The sequence below is a fragment of the Micromesistius poutassou genome, assembly GCF_964030765.1.
Source record: "Micromesistius poutassou genome assembly, contig: SCAFFOLD_3283, whole genome shotgun sequence".
NCBI lineage: Eukaryota > Metazoa > Chordata > Actinopteri > Gadiformes > Gadidae > Micromesistius > Micromesistius poutassou.
The window spans coordinates 20,001-36,983 of NW_028177082.1; the positions used below are offsets into that span (position 1 = coordinate 20,001).

Genomic DNA, 16,983 nt, shown 5'->3' on the forward strand with positions numbered 1-16,983 from the left:
ATTTTTTTGTAATGGTTGGAAACACAATATATTGCTGGAATTTGGGCAGTACGTTAAACGGTAATGCTGTGTTTCAGTGATGCCGCTTAATAATAAGTAAACTTAAGTACCACTTTCCCCCGTTAGGAGTAGGGGAGGGTGGAGCCTGCCTCCCATCCTCCCGGCCTCTCCCAACCACCTCGTGTAGCGAGCAGGCCCACGTCGGCGAGCCTGCTCAACCACAGCAATGATTATTGCCGCTAAATTGTATGCTTTTAAACACAAACGAGCGCTTGAAAGCAACTGGTGTCACACCGCTGGGATGAGGGGGGGGGGGCTGGTCTGTGCGTCTCTTCACTGATATGAAGTACTGGGATGAGTTACCTCAGAGGGGGGAGGGGGGGGGGGGCTGGTCTGTGTGTCTCTTCACTGGGATGAGTTACCTCAGAGGGGGAGGGAGTCACTGGTCTGTGTGTCTCTTCACTGGGACAAGGTACTGGTATGAGTTACCTCAGAGGGGAGGGACTGGTCTGTGTGTCTCTTCACTGGGACGAGGTACCTCATGGTCTGTGTCTCTCTTCACTGGGACGAGGTACCTCATGGTCTGTGTCTCTTCACTGGGACGAGGTACCTCATGGTCTGTGTGTCTCTTCACTGGGACGAGGTACCTCATGGTCTGTGTGTCTCTTCACTGGGACGAGGTACCTCATGGTCTGTGTGTCTCTTCACTGGGACGAGGTACCTCATGGTCTGTGTCTCTCTTCACTGGGATGAGTTACCTGCCGTTATCTTTTCAAGGATGAGGCTTCAGTTGAGTTTACCGTTTATTCAAGTAAGATAGAAAGCCCAGTCTGGCCAGTGGCTACAGTAGGTCTGAGTATGTGCACAGGGAGATTCAAACCACTCGTCTAATGAGCCGCTCCAAGTGTCCACCGATCTAGGGTGTGTGTGCGTATTTTGGAGCTGTGTGGACTGAGAGTTGTCTGCCATATCCGGGGATATGATGACGATGATATCTTGGTGATGTTCTGCGTATTTTAGCTGGCCGTGCCTATGGTATCGTGAACTCCGGCCGTGTAACTGTTTGAACTTATGTTAAGCATGTCTCAGTAATCTATTTGGCCGTGTAACTGTTTGAACTTATGTTAAGCATGTCTCAGTAATCTATTTGGCCCGTTGTTTAAGGTCACACCAACTCTGTCAGTGCATAGTAAATGTGTGTGGGATATCTACACACACATTTAAGTATAATATCATTAACATTGATGCATAATAACATTTTAACAAATTGCCTTTTCTCAAGAAAAAGCAAATTTGAGTTAAAATGTGAAAGAAAGAAATGTATGGTGGCCCACATGCATCGTGTAATCACCGCTTGTTAAGACAGGAGTCAAACTGCAATTAACCCACGCAGTTTGGCATCAGCACCGGGGTCCTCTTTAATGTGCCCGGCTCATGGGCACAGCTTCTGATCTCGGCATTCGGCCACACATGTCGCTCTATTCGTTCAGCGAATCCTATAAATCTGGTAGTTTATAGGATTTAAACGCTTCAATCCACTTGTGGACATGAGCGCAACATGTTAGACAACAAACATCACGCTAAAAACCTGGATTACTCCATTTCTAAAATACTATAGAGCTAAGCACTAACTAGTTAATTAATTGGTAGGGGTTAACCTAACAATTTTTAGTGCTTGGCACTTGGTTCTATGAACATCCTTACTGTACCGACAGCGATATATTGTTCTTTCTTCTGACAAAGCATCTGCTAAATGCCCTGAATGTAAATGTAAATGTAGAGCAGAATATAAATAAAAACACAATTTAGCACATAACCCCTTTTGGACTTTTTGATATTGATTGGAATAAAATGTCTCTGATTATAAATTCTCTTAAAACACATAGGCCGTGTCCCAATTCAGGGGCTGCATCCTTCAAAGGACGCATTTGAAGACCGTATACGTCACAGCGGCGCGTCAATGCTGTCCGATTTCGAAGGGTCCTTCGAATGTGGCCGAGATATGCAGCCTTCGTTTCCCGGATTTGAAGGACCCATCCTCTATGGACCCATCGGATGGATCCTTCACGGCCCAATGTATCCCAAGATTCATTGCATGTTGGATTTTTTTGGCGCGGAGAGAGTGGAAGCTAGCCTGGCTCCGCCCGCCCACCTACTTCCGCCCAAATTTCATTTTCCCTTCAGTAGTCAGTCTGGGGCTGGGGCTTGTTAGTGGGATTTTGCCCGAACAAATTTCTGTGTGACCAATCAGCGAACAGAGGAAGTGGCTGAGAACGATGACGTCGAAGTAGCGACGTATTGTCAATGACAAGACCCAGCCTCGACAGTTGACTGCAAACATTATCTCTGTCCTTACTATCGAATATTAATGTAGAATTTGTAATTGTTCCTTGAACTCTAAAATTAGATGAACAAAACCTGCAGCTATCGTTGACAGACATCTTCACGCTTCATCTTGTTTTGTTTGTGTACACAGCCTGCGCATGCGCGCAACGTAGTTTCCGGCCGGTCCCGGCGCATGACATACGTCACGACCAAACGCTATTGCAATTGGTTATGGCAGATCCAGAGTGGCACTGGGCAGATCCAATAGTTTTAAACTTCAACAGACACCCGCCTCCAAGTGAGTGAACGTTTGCCGTTACAGCAGTTCCAGACCTTCTGTACAAATGAAATGAAGTACGATGGTCTGGTAGCACCAGGCTAAGTGGAAGCGGCAGCTGCAGCGAATACATATTTAATGACAAAACATGTAAAAACATTTTTTTAATATAAAAGTAAGGTTGGGACCATTTTAAATATGTAACTTTATTGTCAAAGTTCAATGTCATGAACGCTAGACATATAACGTTAAACTAATTACGTTAAGCCAACGTCCTCTCTTCCTCTTCACCCGGCGGTGAATCTTCTCCCACTCCTCCAATAAAAGATAAAACATAACAAATAAAATTATGATTTCTGGCTCCATATTTCTCCTCCGCTGTCCGGTTTTAACCGCAGCTGTCAGGGTTGCTAGGAGACAGGAGCGGAACGTGGTCACGCAAGGTAAAGGACGTTACGGTTACGCAATCCGGAAATGCTCCGTAGGCTAGACCGTCCCATTCCACAACGCTTGTTCGGCCTTCGATGCGGCCTTCGCGGCCTTCGAAGGCTGCATCCTTCGAAGGATGCGTCCTTCGAAGTATGCAGCCCCTGAATTGGGACACGGCCATAGTTTTTTGTCTTGTTGCCATTCTTCACACCGTAGTGTACATTAGGGGTCGCTCTGGGGCCTCCTCCACGACCACATTAATCCGGACACCAGTACTCTCATGTCACACCTTGCACTGAGCCACACTAAGAATGTCTTAACCATGTTCTGACCGTTCAGTGCCCCTGAACACAGATGGCTAGCCATTTCCTGTTGTAAAAGCAAAAGCACATCATGAGATAAAAACCAGTCTTCCGTCGTCTCTTCATCGATAACACTGGTGTGTCTGTGTTGTCCAAAGGGCTGGCTCGTTGATAACCCCATGATGGACCAGTGACGCAAACCCCAGTGTCGTCCATCATGGTCCATCACATCTCCCGTGAATTACTCCCAACACATTGGAGCCTGACATTAATTACCTCCTCAAAACGCTGCCAAACACCAGTCAGTCTCGGCGAGCGTGAAAAATGTCATCCTATTGATGCGGCGAAGGCACACATCCATCACGGAGATCAACGTTTTACAACCACGGAAAATAATGTCTGTCAGAAGCCAGTAAAACACAAGAGGACAAGAAAGGGTGTTTTCATTGGTGCTTTGGGTGTCAGATGAAAGCCGTCTCTCCTCTCCGAGCTGAGGCACACAGACGGCTGGTGTCAAGTACACACTGCACCACTGAACAAGAGACTTTTTGACAGAATCTTTAATGCGGTGTCCCAGGGGGGCGATCCGTCCATCTGTGCGGATCTGGATTAGCACAGAGAGGAGGATGGCGGTGAGGAGAGGCGGGGGGGGGCGGCGTGGCAGTGGATCACAGAGCAGAGAACATTGCACTAGCAGGCTTTGTAGCGCTGCTAGTTCCCCGTGTTCTGATTAGATCTGACTGGGGCCGTCGCCCGCCGGTGCTGGCAGGACCCTGATGCCCAGCAGATGTTAAACATCACTTCTCTTATATCAAACATCTGATAAAAGGACTTTGATGTCACACTTTTGATTCAAGCACAGGTATTTTTATTCACGTTTGGCAAAAGAAACAGCGATACAAATGACACACAACCATGATTTGACTTTTTTAAAGATGTAACTATTAACTCTGTCTTAATTTAAGTATGTACAGTTCAGCGCCCAGCTCTGAATAGATTGCAGCACATTCATTTGCAGCGAAACTTTGGAAAGGAAAATCACCCTGAGATTGGAAGCGAGGAGTGCATGTTGATGATCTTCTGTTTGGTCCTTCATTCGTTCTCTTCCTGAAGCAACGGCTGTGAAACGAGGAGCAGAATTCATAACAGGTCCCCTTCCATAACTCACCAGGTTAAACTACCCCATAAAACCGATAAATCGTAGCTGTGAAGCGCATATTGATTGCAGAGATGCCCTCACCCGGTACGCCATGTCCTGACCGCTGGGCTCCGGCCTCTCCCAGTTGCGATTGGACAGAATCCTCAGGACCACCAGTCCGAACACGACGATCAGAGCTCCGAGGGAGTTGGCGAACACCGCCTCCGGTGGCAGGGCGCTGTACGGCTGCGTCCCGTTCGCCGTCCCTTTGCTTTCAGTTGGGAAAGACGAGGAGGAATGATGAGAAAATACACAATGGTAGTTTGTCCATGTTAATTATTGATGACTGATGATGATGATGTCTAATGTAATCATGTTGAATTAATATATTAATATTGTTCTACATATCAGTTTAATATCATTATATAATTTATTTGCATTTTGCACATGATTTATGTATTTTTATCATAATGTCTTTGAATCAAGAAATGATTAATCATAATATAAATCCAGCCCCTTTTCCCCGTAACAGACCCTTTAAGACTTTAAAGGGTCTGTATTTGAAGACTTTTAAGGGTCTGTTACGGGGGAAAAGAGGCTGCATTAGTCGACGTATAGACGTCCTCATAGAGAGCTCTTCAGCCACGAGCTGACAGGTACTCAACAGAGCGAAGATGAGCTTCTCGTTGATGCCGGAGACGCAGGCGGCGATGCTGAGGGTGAGGATGGAGGCGCCCAGCCACACGTGGAGCGGCTTGAGGAGGACACGCAGCGCCACCGGGGAGCAGGGCAGCAGGAAGCCCCCCACACCCACTGCCCACTGGAGGGGGGGGGGGGGGGGGGGGGGGGGGGGGGGAGACAACAGACAGACATACAGGGATTGTAGAGGTAGGCAGACAACACAGACCAACACATACCAACAGAATGGACAGACAGATAGATGGATAGACAGACAGATATAAATACATTTAGATTTACATTTACAAGTACATTTGTCAGAAGAAAGAGAAACTATATGGCTGTCGGTACAGTAAAGATGTTCATAGAAACATGTGTGCCAAGCACTAAAAAAATGTAGGTTAACCCCTTCCCTGTATACAACAAGGATAGCTAGGATAAGATGCTACACAATGCCAAGTACTATTTTATAGTGCAAGGTTGTAACACACAATAAGTGCGTACATATGGGCCGTGTCTCAATACCAAGTACGCAAACTAAGGACTCGCGGACTAGGAAGTGCGTACTTGGCAAGTCTGGACTTCCAAGTACAGACTTCTGAGGACGTGAGTACGCACCTGCAATTGGAACAGCAGCGGACTCGATGGCGTCACCAACTCAGCTGTTAACTGTGCTTTACGGCCTCATGTAGGCATATACTACTGAACAATATAAACAAATGATATAAAACTAAAGCCCAGCCTCTTTCATTTTAAAATAGTATGTTAATATTTTGAATTAATATAAATGAAAAGATATGATTGTCATGTGTATAAGCTATACACACAACTTTTTATATGTAGGGTACAGGTGCGCGTGCCTAACTGTCTATGTAGTTGGAGAGTAGGCTATTGATATAATTACGAATGAGCGAGAAATTACACAGATTAGAATAGAAACACACACACGATCGGATGGATCCGACAGGGATTTTCGTTGCTGTTGCGATGGGTTTCCTCTATCAGCAACTTATACAATATAAAAAAGTTATATAAAACAAAACCCCAGCCTCTTTCATTTTAAAATAGTATGTCAATATTTTGAATGAATAGGCCTACATTTTTGTTATATATGTAAAATGTTCCTATATATAGCCTATTATTATAGCTTACATACTAATATTTTAAAACATGGGAATGCGAAATGCATCCTGGGATATTTAACTGTCCCAAGTCCACACAAGTCACCTCCGATGCATCCTCGGTGGAACGGCCAGTTTAAGAACACATCGAGAACACTTCCGGGTTTTACGACTGTACTTGACTTGATGCGTACTTTGAATTGGAACAGTACTTGGGCTACGACGACGTTTCACGAGAACACAAGTACAGACAAGAACGCAAATTGAGAAACGGCCATGAAGTCTCCCCCAAACCTTCCCCACGCAGGGGGACCCACCTGGCCGGCGAACAGTGCCACGCTGCAGACGCCCACCCAGCTGTGGAGCGAGTAGAGGGGGGGGATGTGGTTGGTGGCGTGGTTCTGGAACACGGCACACAGCCCCACAACGGACAGGACCAGCGCCAGCAGCATCAGGCCCGCGTGGGCCAGCTTCCAGGGCAGCTTGTCCCCCCCCCAGGTCAGGGGCACGCGGTATAGCACCGCCCCTGAGGACAGAAGAATCATCCTTATGACTCGGTTCCAGTAGAGAGCATGAATGTTCTGCAGACAGGATATATGTGCTGTCTGCAGAACATTCATGAACCCTCCTGGAACACAGTCAGGTGGAGTCGTTCTCCGGACTCGGTTCCAGTAGGGCTCATGAACGTCCTGCAGAAGGAACAGTCGTTCTCCGGACTCGGTTCCAGTAGGGCTCATGAACGTCCTGCAGACAGAACGGTCGTTCTCCAGACTCGGTTCCAGTAGGGCTCATGAACGTTCTGCAGACAGAACGGTCGTTCTCCTGACTGGAATGGAGTCAGCTTTACTTTCACTTGAGGGAGATTTCGTTGGTCGTTTTCTACACCTCAAAAGGTTTATTTATTTGTTGCTATTCGCAACGATGTCTAAGGACATCAACATGAAGAGGAGCCATCTCCTTTAATATTTTACTTTTGAAGTGACAGCTTTTTTATGTTGAGGAAGTATTTTTTAGCTGAGAACTAAAGTGGTATTTTTTTTTTTACCTGAGAACTTCTGTCATTTTTTTCCGCTGCAGATATTTCATGATTTCACATTTTTGATAACAATAAATTAATTAAAATGTTTGAAAAGTCTCATGGCCGTGAGCAAACTACTGCTCATCACTTATTGTGGGGCAGTTTGCATATGTTCCCTGGACAGTTGATATTAGGGTCAGCAGTTGGTTAAATCATATGTGTGGAGGAAGACGCACCAGAACGATAGAAGCTGAACGTTTAGACAGGAGAAGACGGGGTCCCTCCTGAAAGGTGTCTGGATCCCCTGTGACATATTTCAATGCTGACCTACTGCTTGTCAGGGAATCACGCGGGGTAGCAGCAAACACTGGTTTATGAATAACTTTCATCACCATTTTCAACCAATCAGAAACACTGAATTGTGTAATAACTCGTGACTCACTCAGCTGATGTTTGTTTTCACCTCAACAGGCAGGTGACATCACAACAACATTGGTTTAGTTCAACCTCTGGATTTTACATTTCAGATTTACATGTCATTTTGCATTCAACACAAAATAACACGACAAGCATCATTGACGACTTCACCGCTAAAGTACACTTTGGAAGACTTATGGACATTTTGTTCTTAGATATATGTGATTAATGAGCGAGTGGGGCATAGGTGCCTTGCTCAGGGATGCCTACCCTACAGGAACACTGTGGAAAGGCGATGTTTGAGCTGGGAGTCGAACCCTCACCGTACTCACCGAAACCGTACACCACCACCAGACCGGACACCATCAGCACCGGGTGCCAGTTGAACTTCAGGCCCGAGTCGTCCCAGGCGAACCCGCCGTGCCATTGGCTGTTCCACACGCATACGCCCGCCACACAGGCCACGCCCAGACACGCACACAGCAGGAGGCACAGGTAGAGGGGGACGGATGACCTCATAGCGACCTGGGAGGGGGGACACATCCAAAAGGTATGCAGATGATGTGATGATCCCTCAGGTGGGGAGACAAAGGTGTGCGTCTGACTCTTACTAGGATTTTGTGTGTTTTGTGTATATGGTGTTACAGTAGTTGTTGGTGAGGATTGTGTGTTGTGGTTGGGGTTTCAGGTGAAACTAGTTCCAGCACAATTACAGAGCCTATTTTCTATTGGACAATGTGTCCAGAGAAGGCGGAGCATCCATATTTTATGCTGAGTTTATTTTATTTTTATTATGAGTCAAAATGGCTGCTGGGGTGACAGAGAGAGAGAATAAGAGACATAGAAACTGACAGGCAGAACTGTAGTCAAAGTAGCACTAATGCTAATAACCTGAATTGGGATTTTTGCTATAGGTATATTTGTTTTCTTTTGTATGGGTGAAAGTACTTTTTGACCAATTTATTTTTGATATTTGTTGATTATATTGTAAATTGATTTTATTTATTTTATTTTTATTTGTTTAAACTCGAAAATTCAAATCAACGCCCACTGTGGCTTTTGAAACTCCTCTCCGGGTTATTTGTGTGCCTATCACCCCCTTCTCCACGTCGTCATCACACATCCTCACACGAGCATTTTCATATAATTATGTTTTGAAATGGAAATTATGTCATGGAAGCATTAATTGCTGAAAACTGGCTGAGATGCAACATTGAAAGATTGCACATGAGTATACATTTTATTTCCTACACAACCCTGCTCTATACTAGACAATACTAAAGCCGTCAATGTAAAGATTCATTGTCAATGACAATTAGTAAATGTTAATAAGTGAGGCAAGGAGTTATTTAATTAAGTTATTAAGTAATTGCCATTAAATATATATTTACATATACATATAAAAGGTAAGCAAACTACAGTCAAACTTTAGCCCATAATGTAAAATATTGAACTTAATAATAACTTGGTCGTTATCTTTGTCTTTTACTTTCAATTAAATATCCAGTGAGTCACTTACTTCTTTAGGTTCCCTTCCACTTCAGCCAATGTCACGCTCACAACATATAACAGAACAATCTAAAAACCCAACCCTACCCTAAGAGCAGGTGATGTGGTGTGGCCCGGTGGTGTCTGGTACTCACAGCGTGGATCGATTTCACTTCTGTATTGCGTTCAGCGGTCTCACTTCTCCATTGGTGTGTGAGCAGCTGGAGGCGCTGCAGGGGAAAGTCGGAGCCCAGCGGGGGGCCGGCGGAGGAACCACCTGCTGCGTCTGCTGCACCCAGGGGACCTCTGAGGAGACGCAACACGTATATTAGATAAATTATATTAGATTAACGGTCATCAACATGCTAGAAGTATTTTAAAAAAATATGAAATGACATTTTAAAAAGTATACTTTTTTTAATATCGAGGGACAGGTTTGGCAGGTATTCTAACCTGTTGTAATTATTACCCTAACGTTACGTCACGTTGTTGTCGTCGTAACTTTACAAAGTCGGGAAGTGTCGATGCAGGGTAGGCCTACCTCATTCAGAAGATCCCGAAGCCTGAAAAGGGTCAAACAAAACAGTCATCTGTTCATCCGTGTGACTTTTACAACTTTTACAAAACAGTGAACCGAGAATAGTGTTTACCCCCAGACTTCCGGAGTCTGGGATATGTAGTCCTGGTAATGCCCTTGTGTAGTTCAGCAGAGACTTCCCCGTTCTGGGATATGTAGTCCTGGTAATGCCCTCGTGTAGTTCACACCTGGAGCCCTCGCGGGTCGCAACCATGGACCTATAAAGAACTCGCAACTGTGTTTGGATCAGGGATTTAAACCAACGTGATTGGATAATCTCCGGCTATCCCCTCATTAATATTCACGAGTCTTCCGGATTCCGCCTACGAATAACCCATTCGGAGTCCCGGTACCGCCCTCACCTGGGGTCCTCTGCGCAATCGCACGTCACACTCGTTCAAGTCTGTCCAAGTTGTACATTCCTAATCCGAAAATGAATAAAATCCTAACCAAAGTTTATTTTTATTCAACTTAATGTTGTGTCTTGGGGTTGATGTCATGTAATTTAACCTGTGTTCTGTCCACCGGCTCCCCCCTCAGACAGAAGTGGTAACGTTAGAAGAAGGCGTTCACTTGAACCTTCATTTATTTTTGAACTGGGTTTTATTCCCATGAATGCTCTTGATCTGGCTACAATGACCTAATGGTTTCCCCCTAAGGACGATGGTGATTATATAATATGAAAATATTTCTAAATGTAATTGTGGCGGGACTCTGTATAAAACTCAATATAAACGGGGGAGATAACTAAAGAGGGACCGACAACGCCACCTGGGGAATTGCACCCCAGGAAATAAAGAACAAAGAAAATTAAACTATTACCTTACAGAAATTATAAGGACACAGGTTCGAAAATCTAAAAGAGGCAGAGACAATATATATATTAAATGTTTATTTTAATACAATAATGATAAAAACTAAATAAAGAAAACTGGAGTAAAACCAAACCAAACAACAAAACAAAGGTTATGTAAACCAACAACCCAATTGTCAAAACAATGAAACAGAAAAGGGGAAATAACACAAAAGCAAACTTAACCAAAGCAAATAAAATAAAATATCAAAACAGAGCCAAAACCAAACCAAAACAGAACAAAACCAAAACTAAAACAGAACAAAACTAAAACAGAACAGCAGCAGGGGATCCACCTTGGTAGGCAACCAGCAGAGGTTGAGTTCAGCCATCTTGGCCCTTTTATAGTGCACCTGGGTGCAGGGGGAGGAGCTAGGAAAGGCTGCGTTCGCAACCCCTACTGAGGATCACTACAATCTACCCCCTTGGTTTTTTAATCGTCGGCCCGACGATTAACATTTACTGCCATGGCCTAAACACAGCACAGCCACTAAGCACAGACACCAGAGAGTTAGTAGAAACCATCTGGACTAGGAACCCTCTGGACTAGGAACCCATGTGCACTAGTAGGAACCATGTGGACTAGGAACCATGTGCACTAGTAGGAACCATGTGGACTAGGAACCATGTGCACTAGTAGGAACCCTCTGGACTAGGAACCATGTGCACTAGTAGGAACCCATGTAGACTAGGAACCCATGTAGACTAGGAACCCATGTAGACTAGGAACCCATGTAGACTAGGAACCCATGTAGACTAGGAACCCATGTAGACTAGGAACCCATGTGGACTAGGAACCATCTGGACTAGGAACCCTCTGGACTAGGAACCCATGTGGACTAGGAACCCTCTGGACTAGGAACCACGTGCACTAGTAGGAACCATCTGGACTAGGAACCCATGTGGACTAGGAACCATGTAGACTGGGGGTCCAGGTCAGAAACCAAGTGAATGCTTGGTCTACATGAGGGCCAATGACTGCCCTGGTTGGATGCCACCACTAAACAACAGAATGCATCTGGGGTGCTGCGGACGCTGGTCGCCCTGCTCATAGGGCTGGACACCCAGGTGTTCATAGATGAAGGGTACTTGGTCTACTGGAGACAGGTGACGAGCTCGTACACAGGCGTGGACCTCCTCAATCCACCCCCCAATGCTCAGTCCCGTCCCGCCCCGAAACAGCGGGCACCTCCGGTCTCTGAGGAAATGAACCAGTCTCTCAGTCACTGCAACAGGAGCTGAAGAGAGTCCAGGAGCCGATGAAACTGCTGATGAGGTGTTGGGCCAAGGCCGGCCAGCCCCTTGCTCCAGACACATCCGCTGACTCTCAGCTCGCAGCTGAGTGGTCAGGTCTCTTAATTGTGCGACCTCCTCCTCCATGAGGAAACAAAACCGAAGAGGTGAAAGAAACTGTCCATGCCAGGAACTGCCCGGCACCTGCTGCTGTTCTGTAGAAAAAATAAAATAAACCCTAACAAGCTATATACAAATCAATTGTGTTGTGGGAAAAAAAAAGAAAACTACAAGTCTCTGCCTCAAAGAAATCCTGCCGACAACGCCAAAATGTGGCGGGACTCTGTATAAAACTCAATATAAACGGGGGAGATAACTAAAGAGGGACCGACAACGCCACCTGGGGAATTGCACCCCAGGAAATAAAGAACAAAGAAAATTAAACTATTACCTTACAGAAATTATAAGGACACAGGTTCGAAAATCTAAAAGAGGCAGAGACAATATATATATTAAATGTTTATTTTAATACAATAATGATAAAAACTAAATAAAGAAAACTGGAGTAAAACCAAACCAAACCAAACAACAAAACAAAAGTTATGTAAACCAACAACCCAATTGTCAAAAACAATGAAACTGAAAAGGGGAAATAACACAAAAGCAAACTTAACCAAAGCAAACAAAATAAAATATCAAAACAGAGCCAAAAAAACCCCAAAACAGAACAAAACTAAAACAGAACAAAACTAAAACAGAATAGCAGCAGGGGATCCACCTTGGTAGGCAACCAGCAGAGGTTGAGTTCAGCCATCTTGGCCATTTTATAGTGCACCTGGGTGCAGGGGGAGGAGCTAGGAAAGGCTGCGTTCGCAACCCCTACCGAGGATCACTACATAATGTTTATAAAGGCCATCTTTCTATTGCAAATCTTTTTCCAACACATTTTATTTCTTAACATCCAAATTGCAATCGTTACAGTAACAGTTATGTAGGCTAACATTTCATTGTACGCATTTTTCCCCTTATGTACAATTGCAGGCTATTACAACATGTAGAATAATCAAATTAGGATAGTTTTTCACCTGTCAACCCTATAGCTTTACCTGCTGTACATAAAAAAAAACGCCTATACTCATCAACTGTTCAGCAATATCTACTAACATAAGATCTATTAACAACTAGTCCGTTCTGATGACTCTCATAAATCACTTTTCCCCGTAGAGAATATCAGTGGCACAGCTTGCCGCCAGATGTTACACCTTATCATTGGCGTCATTAATCAGGGGGCTATTTCAGGACAAAATATCACAATTACGTTCCGGAATCACCCGGGATATGACTGATCATTTGCTGTTCAACGGCACATGCTGCGTTTATTGCCACAGTTCAGATTAATTAGTAGGGCGCCTAAGAAAGTCAAGTAGCCCCTTTTCAATGGCACACACACACACACCATCCGGAGTTGTGGATCGCCCTCTGCATGCCTTCGTCTTCATCCATGTTCCTCTCAGAGGACGGGAATCTGTATTCGCTGACACACTTGGTGTAGAGCAGGCCTAGAAAGTGTTTGCGTCCTCGATTTGCCACGAGTAGCAGAACCATGACGAGTTTGGTTTATTTTCTGAGTTTATTTAACAGGACGGCAGTTTGGCCAGAGAGATAGCTAATCTGAATCTGTGGTCCCTGGGCAGAAAAACATTTAAAAGCAATGCAATTAGCAACGACAACCCGCGTCTACATCCCATGGCGGTTGCTCAAGGTGTCCACCGCCTCAGCGCGGAGGGGAGAATCGACCGTATTTAAATTAGGAACACCCTTCCCTCTCCATCACTCAATCACCATCTCCCCCCGAGCCCCTTCAGCGATCCTACGCCCGTCCCTCCAAGGGGAGGGTGTTACTATGGCCCGTCTGGTAGAGTGGATTCAAGTCCATCATACACCCTGATAAATGAAATTATAAATAATAAATAAAATGCATTTATGCAGCGCTTTTCTAACCAGTGGCCACTCAAAGCGCTGTACAATGTTGCCTAACATTCACCCATTCATACACAGAATCACACACCAACGGCGGTGTCAGCCATGCAAGGAGACAGCCAGCTCGTCAGGAGCAGTTAGGGTGAGGTCTCTTGCTCAGGGACACCTCGACATTCAGCTAGGAGGAGCCGGGGATCAAACTAGCAACCTTCCGTTTACCGGCCAACCCGCTCTACCTCCTGAGCGACATTCCGTCCTCTGATGCTTTGGGAACGACTGTGTGTAGCCCCACTCCACGTCTCTGTCACAGAAATAGAAATAGCCCGCGGGTTCTAGGGCTCTATGGTGGGCATTGATCCTGGGGGACAGTATAGATATGGTAGTCTTTATTCTACAGCTGGGGCCGGGCCAAGGAAACATCTAAACGTTTCCTGTGCTCGTCATCATAAGTTAAACAGCACAGTACAGGACAACAGTAACTCTTAATTACTGCTGTGACTTCTGGTCTCTTTGGACGAGGTTGATGTAACCCTTAGGATGTTTTAGAGGAATTCTGATCCCCAATCCATGGATGTGTTCTATTTGGTCATTAAGCTGTTTCTTTCCCGAGTGTCTTGCAGTGAGTTCAGTTTCAGGTCATGATGGAGGTAGGGGTTTGGCTTGCAGTGAGTTCAGGTCATCATGGAGGAAAGGGTTTGGCTTACAGTGATCCAAAAGCCCAACACAAAAGTATCACAAACCTGCATTCAATTAAAACAAAATGTAGACCGATGTTAGGTACTCCTGCTTCGGTTTAGACCGTTTTATTCAAAGGGACTTCCGTTCTTAAGTTTGAGCACGCTTTTCAGAATGAAAGGACAATGGCACTACACTGACATGGCATTAAAATAATTCTGTAGAACATTTACTAAGAAGGGAAGCTGTCTAAAGCCAGGGGCCAGGGTTCAAAGGCCAGACAGCGCTCTGTAGAGTTCACAACACGGTAACAACGGTTCTACATGGGCAGTGATTTAACACAAGTCGGTTCAATGTCAAAGGACCATGCAGCCGCCCTCAACAATAATGTGACATACAAGACCGCTGAACAAAATTTTATTCAAGTTGTTATCCAACAACATTTGATTTGAGTAAAAAACAACAGCACGTGTTTAGTGACATAAATAAGAAAACTGGAAAAGAGTGTTTGTCAAAAGGGGGTGTTTCCACCACAGGGTAGTGAATGCAAAGTTGTAACATTGACCGTAGAGGGATGTGCTCATTGCACATCTGTCTTACGGAGCTTGCGTTTGAACATTTCCATTTCTTCATGTAAGGTTGACATGTAGAAATGTTTATTCATTCCACAAGGTGCCTTTGTTCATTTTCAGCGATAAAAATCTAACCAAGAATGAAATTGCAGTGAATAGGTATGAACACAGTATGAACTCAAACATGAGCCAAATTGTACCAAATTCATCTCAAATTAATACTCATTACGTGTAAAAAAGTATAAATAAGGCTACAACAACGAGGACAAGGCATATCCCAGAGCTGTATTCAATAGATTCTGCACAAAACATTGCAAAAATAAATATTTCGAAACATTTGATCACTGTTGCCCTATATAAATACACAGTGTGAAATAAGTACAATAAATATCAAATATTTAAATACATGAATTTGCATGAATGCATCCTCTTTTGAGGCAGGTGAGGTCATAAAGTTTCCTGAGGAAACCAATGTCACCTCACATTGCTCGTCTTGTTCACCCACGCTCTGGGACCCCTCGTTGGGCTATCCCAGAGTCGTCATTCAAGGGCTCAAGACTCTATTCTGCGTAGACTTGGCCTGATGGGTAAGTACCCATTAGAAGGCAGCACTACGTAAAGACCTTCGAGTTGAAGTACCATATGAACTCAAACTCACACCCTTAGCCATGTGTAGGCTTTAAAAGTGCTTAGAAAGGCAGATTTATTTTTGATATACATCTAGAACTAGAGCTAGGTTTAGAGCTAACTAGAGGTCTGTTTTATATGGATACACAAAGCGTATCTATATAATAGATAGTATATCTGTTATTGAGTGAGCACTGTGGTGTGTGACTGTCGCACAGATCCAGTGCAGCACTCGGTGGCTATCCCTGAGGTCAGGGTAGTCTCGGTGTTCGGTCCATTTGTAGAACCTCGAACAGGCCTACAATCATAGAGCCTACATCAAAGAGTCAATACATGACCTAACACTTTTTTTGTTTCACAACATTGCTTCATTTTTCCTACATTACGCGGAAGATGAATAGCATTCACTACGGCCGATTGACACCACACACCTTGAAGGCTAGTAGGTTGCCACCGCGTGACCCTGAGAACCTTTTGACTCCATGTCACAAGTAAGTATAAGTTTTATGTCCACCACTGTTGGACAGTTTCGCAGTCCACCACTGCAAAACAGTGGTGGACACAGGAAAACGAGAAGCCCCATCACCCAGGGTTTGTTCCGGTGGACTTGGTCCCCTTGGAATTTCCCCCTCACCGCATTTATCCAGAAAGCCCAAGAAAGTACCCACCCAAGCAAGACCCCTCAGGTCTGATTCACTCATCGCTTTTGACTGAATGAGGTGGATGTGGTGTCACCCTTCTTTCATAGTGACCGTTAGCGATGGCCTTTTTAACGATTGAGTCTGCCGTCTGGTTCTGATCCAAGTCCCTGAGCTTCGCCAGGAGGTGGTGGAGGGTGGCTCCTTTGCCTTGCTTCTGCAGCCACACGCCGAGCAGCTCATAGACGCGGTCCTCGTTGTTTGCGTTGTTGATATCGTTGTCGTCCAGATCCAAACTCCGGAAGAACCTCTTGTGAATCTTGCAATCCACGTGAACGTGAAAAAACTCAAAGCAGTCCTTTAGAGACTTATCACCTGAACACAGAAGGGGAACATGTTGGATGTATTCAGTACCCAGTATAAAGTACAGCTGGATGTATTCAGTACCCAGTATAAAGTACAGCTGGATGTATTCAGTACCCAGTATAAAGTACAGCTGGATGTATTCAGTACTCAGTATAAAGTATAGCTGGATGTATTCAGTACCCAGTATAAAGTACAGCTGGATGTATTCAGTACCCAGTATAAAGTCTAGCTGGATGTATTCAGAACCCAGAGAAAATAAAGATCTTACC

At 44.8% G+C, this 16,983-nt stretch overlaps 1 protein-coding gene across 2 annotated transcripts; it reads right to left on the reverse strand.

Moving 5' to 3' along the window:
* Positions 1–4,190: 4,190 nt before the first annotated feature.
* Positions 4,191–9,937, reverse strand: LOC311376775 (lysosomal membrane ascorbate-dependent ferrireductase CYB561A3-like). 2 transcript variants are annotated; one of them, XM_084491248.1, is made up of 8 exons: positions 9,844–9,937; positions 9,735–9,756; positions 9,349–9,499; positions 8,038–8,230; positions 6,588–6,796; positions 5,137–5,291; positions 4,574–4,742; positions 4,191–4,452 (listed from the first exon to the last, which is right to left on the reverse strand). In XM_084491248.1, the coding sequence occupies exons 2-8, from the start codon at positions 9,737–9,739 to the stop codon at positions 4,426–4,428; spliced, it is 909 nt and encodes a 302-aa protein (XP_084347374.1). In that variant the 5' UTR covers positions 9,740–9,756; positions 9,844–9,937; the 3' UTR covers positions 4,191–4,425. The 2 variants fall into 2 exon arrangements, with proteins under 2 accessions (XP_084347374.1, XP_084347375.1); XM_084491249.1 differs by lacking the exons at positions 9,349–9,499; positions 9,735–9,756; positions 9,844–9,937 and adding an exon at positions 9,225–9,307.
* Positions 9,938–16,983: the final 7,046 nt, after the last annotated feature.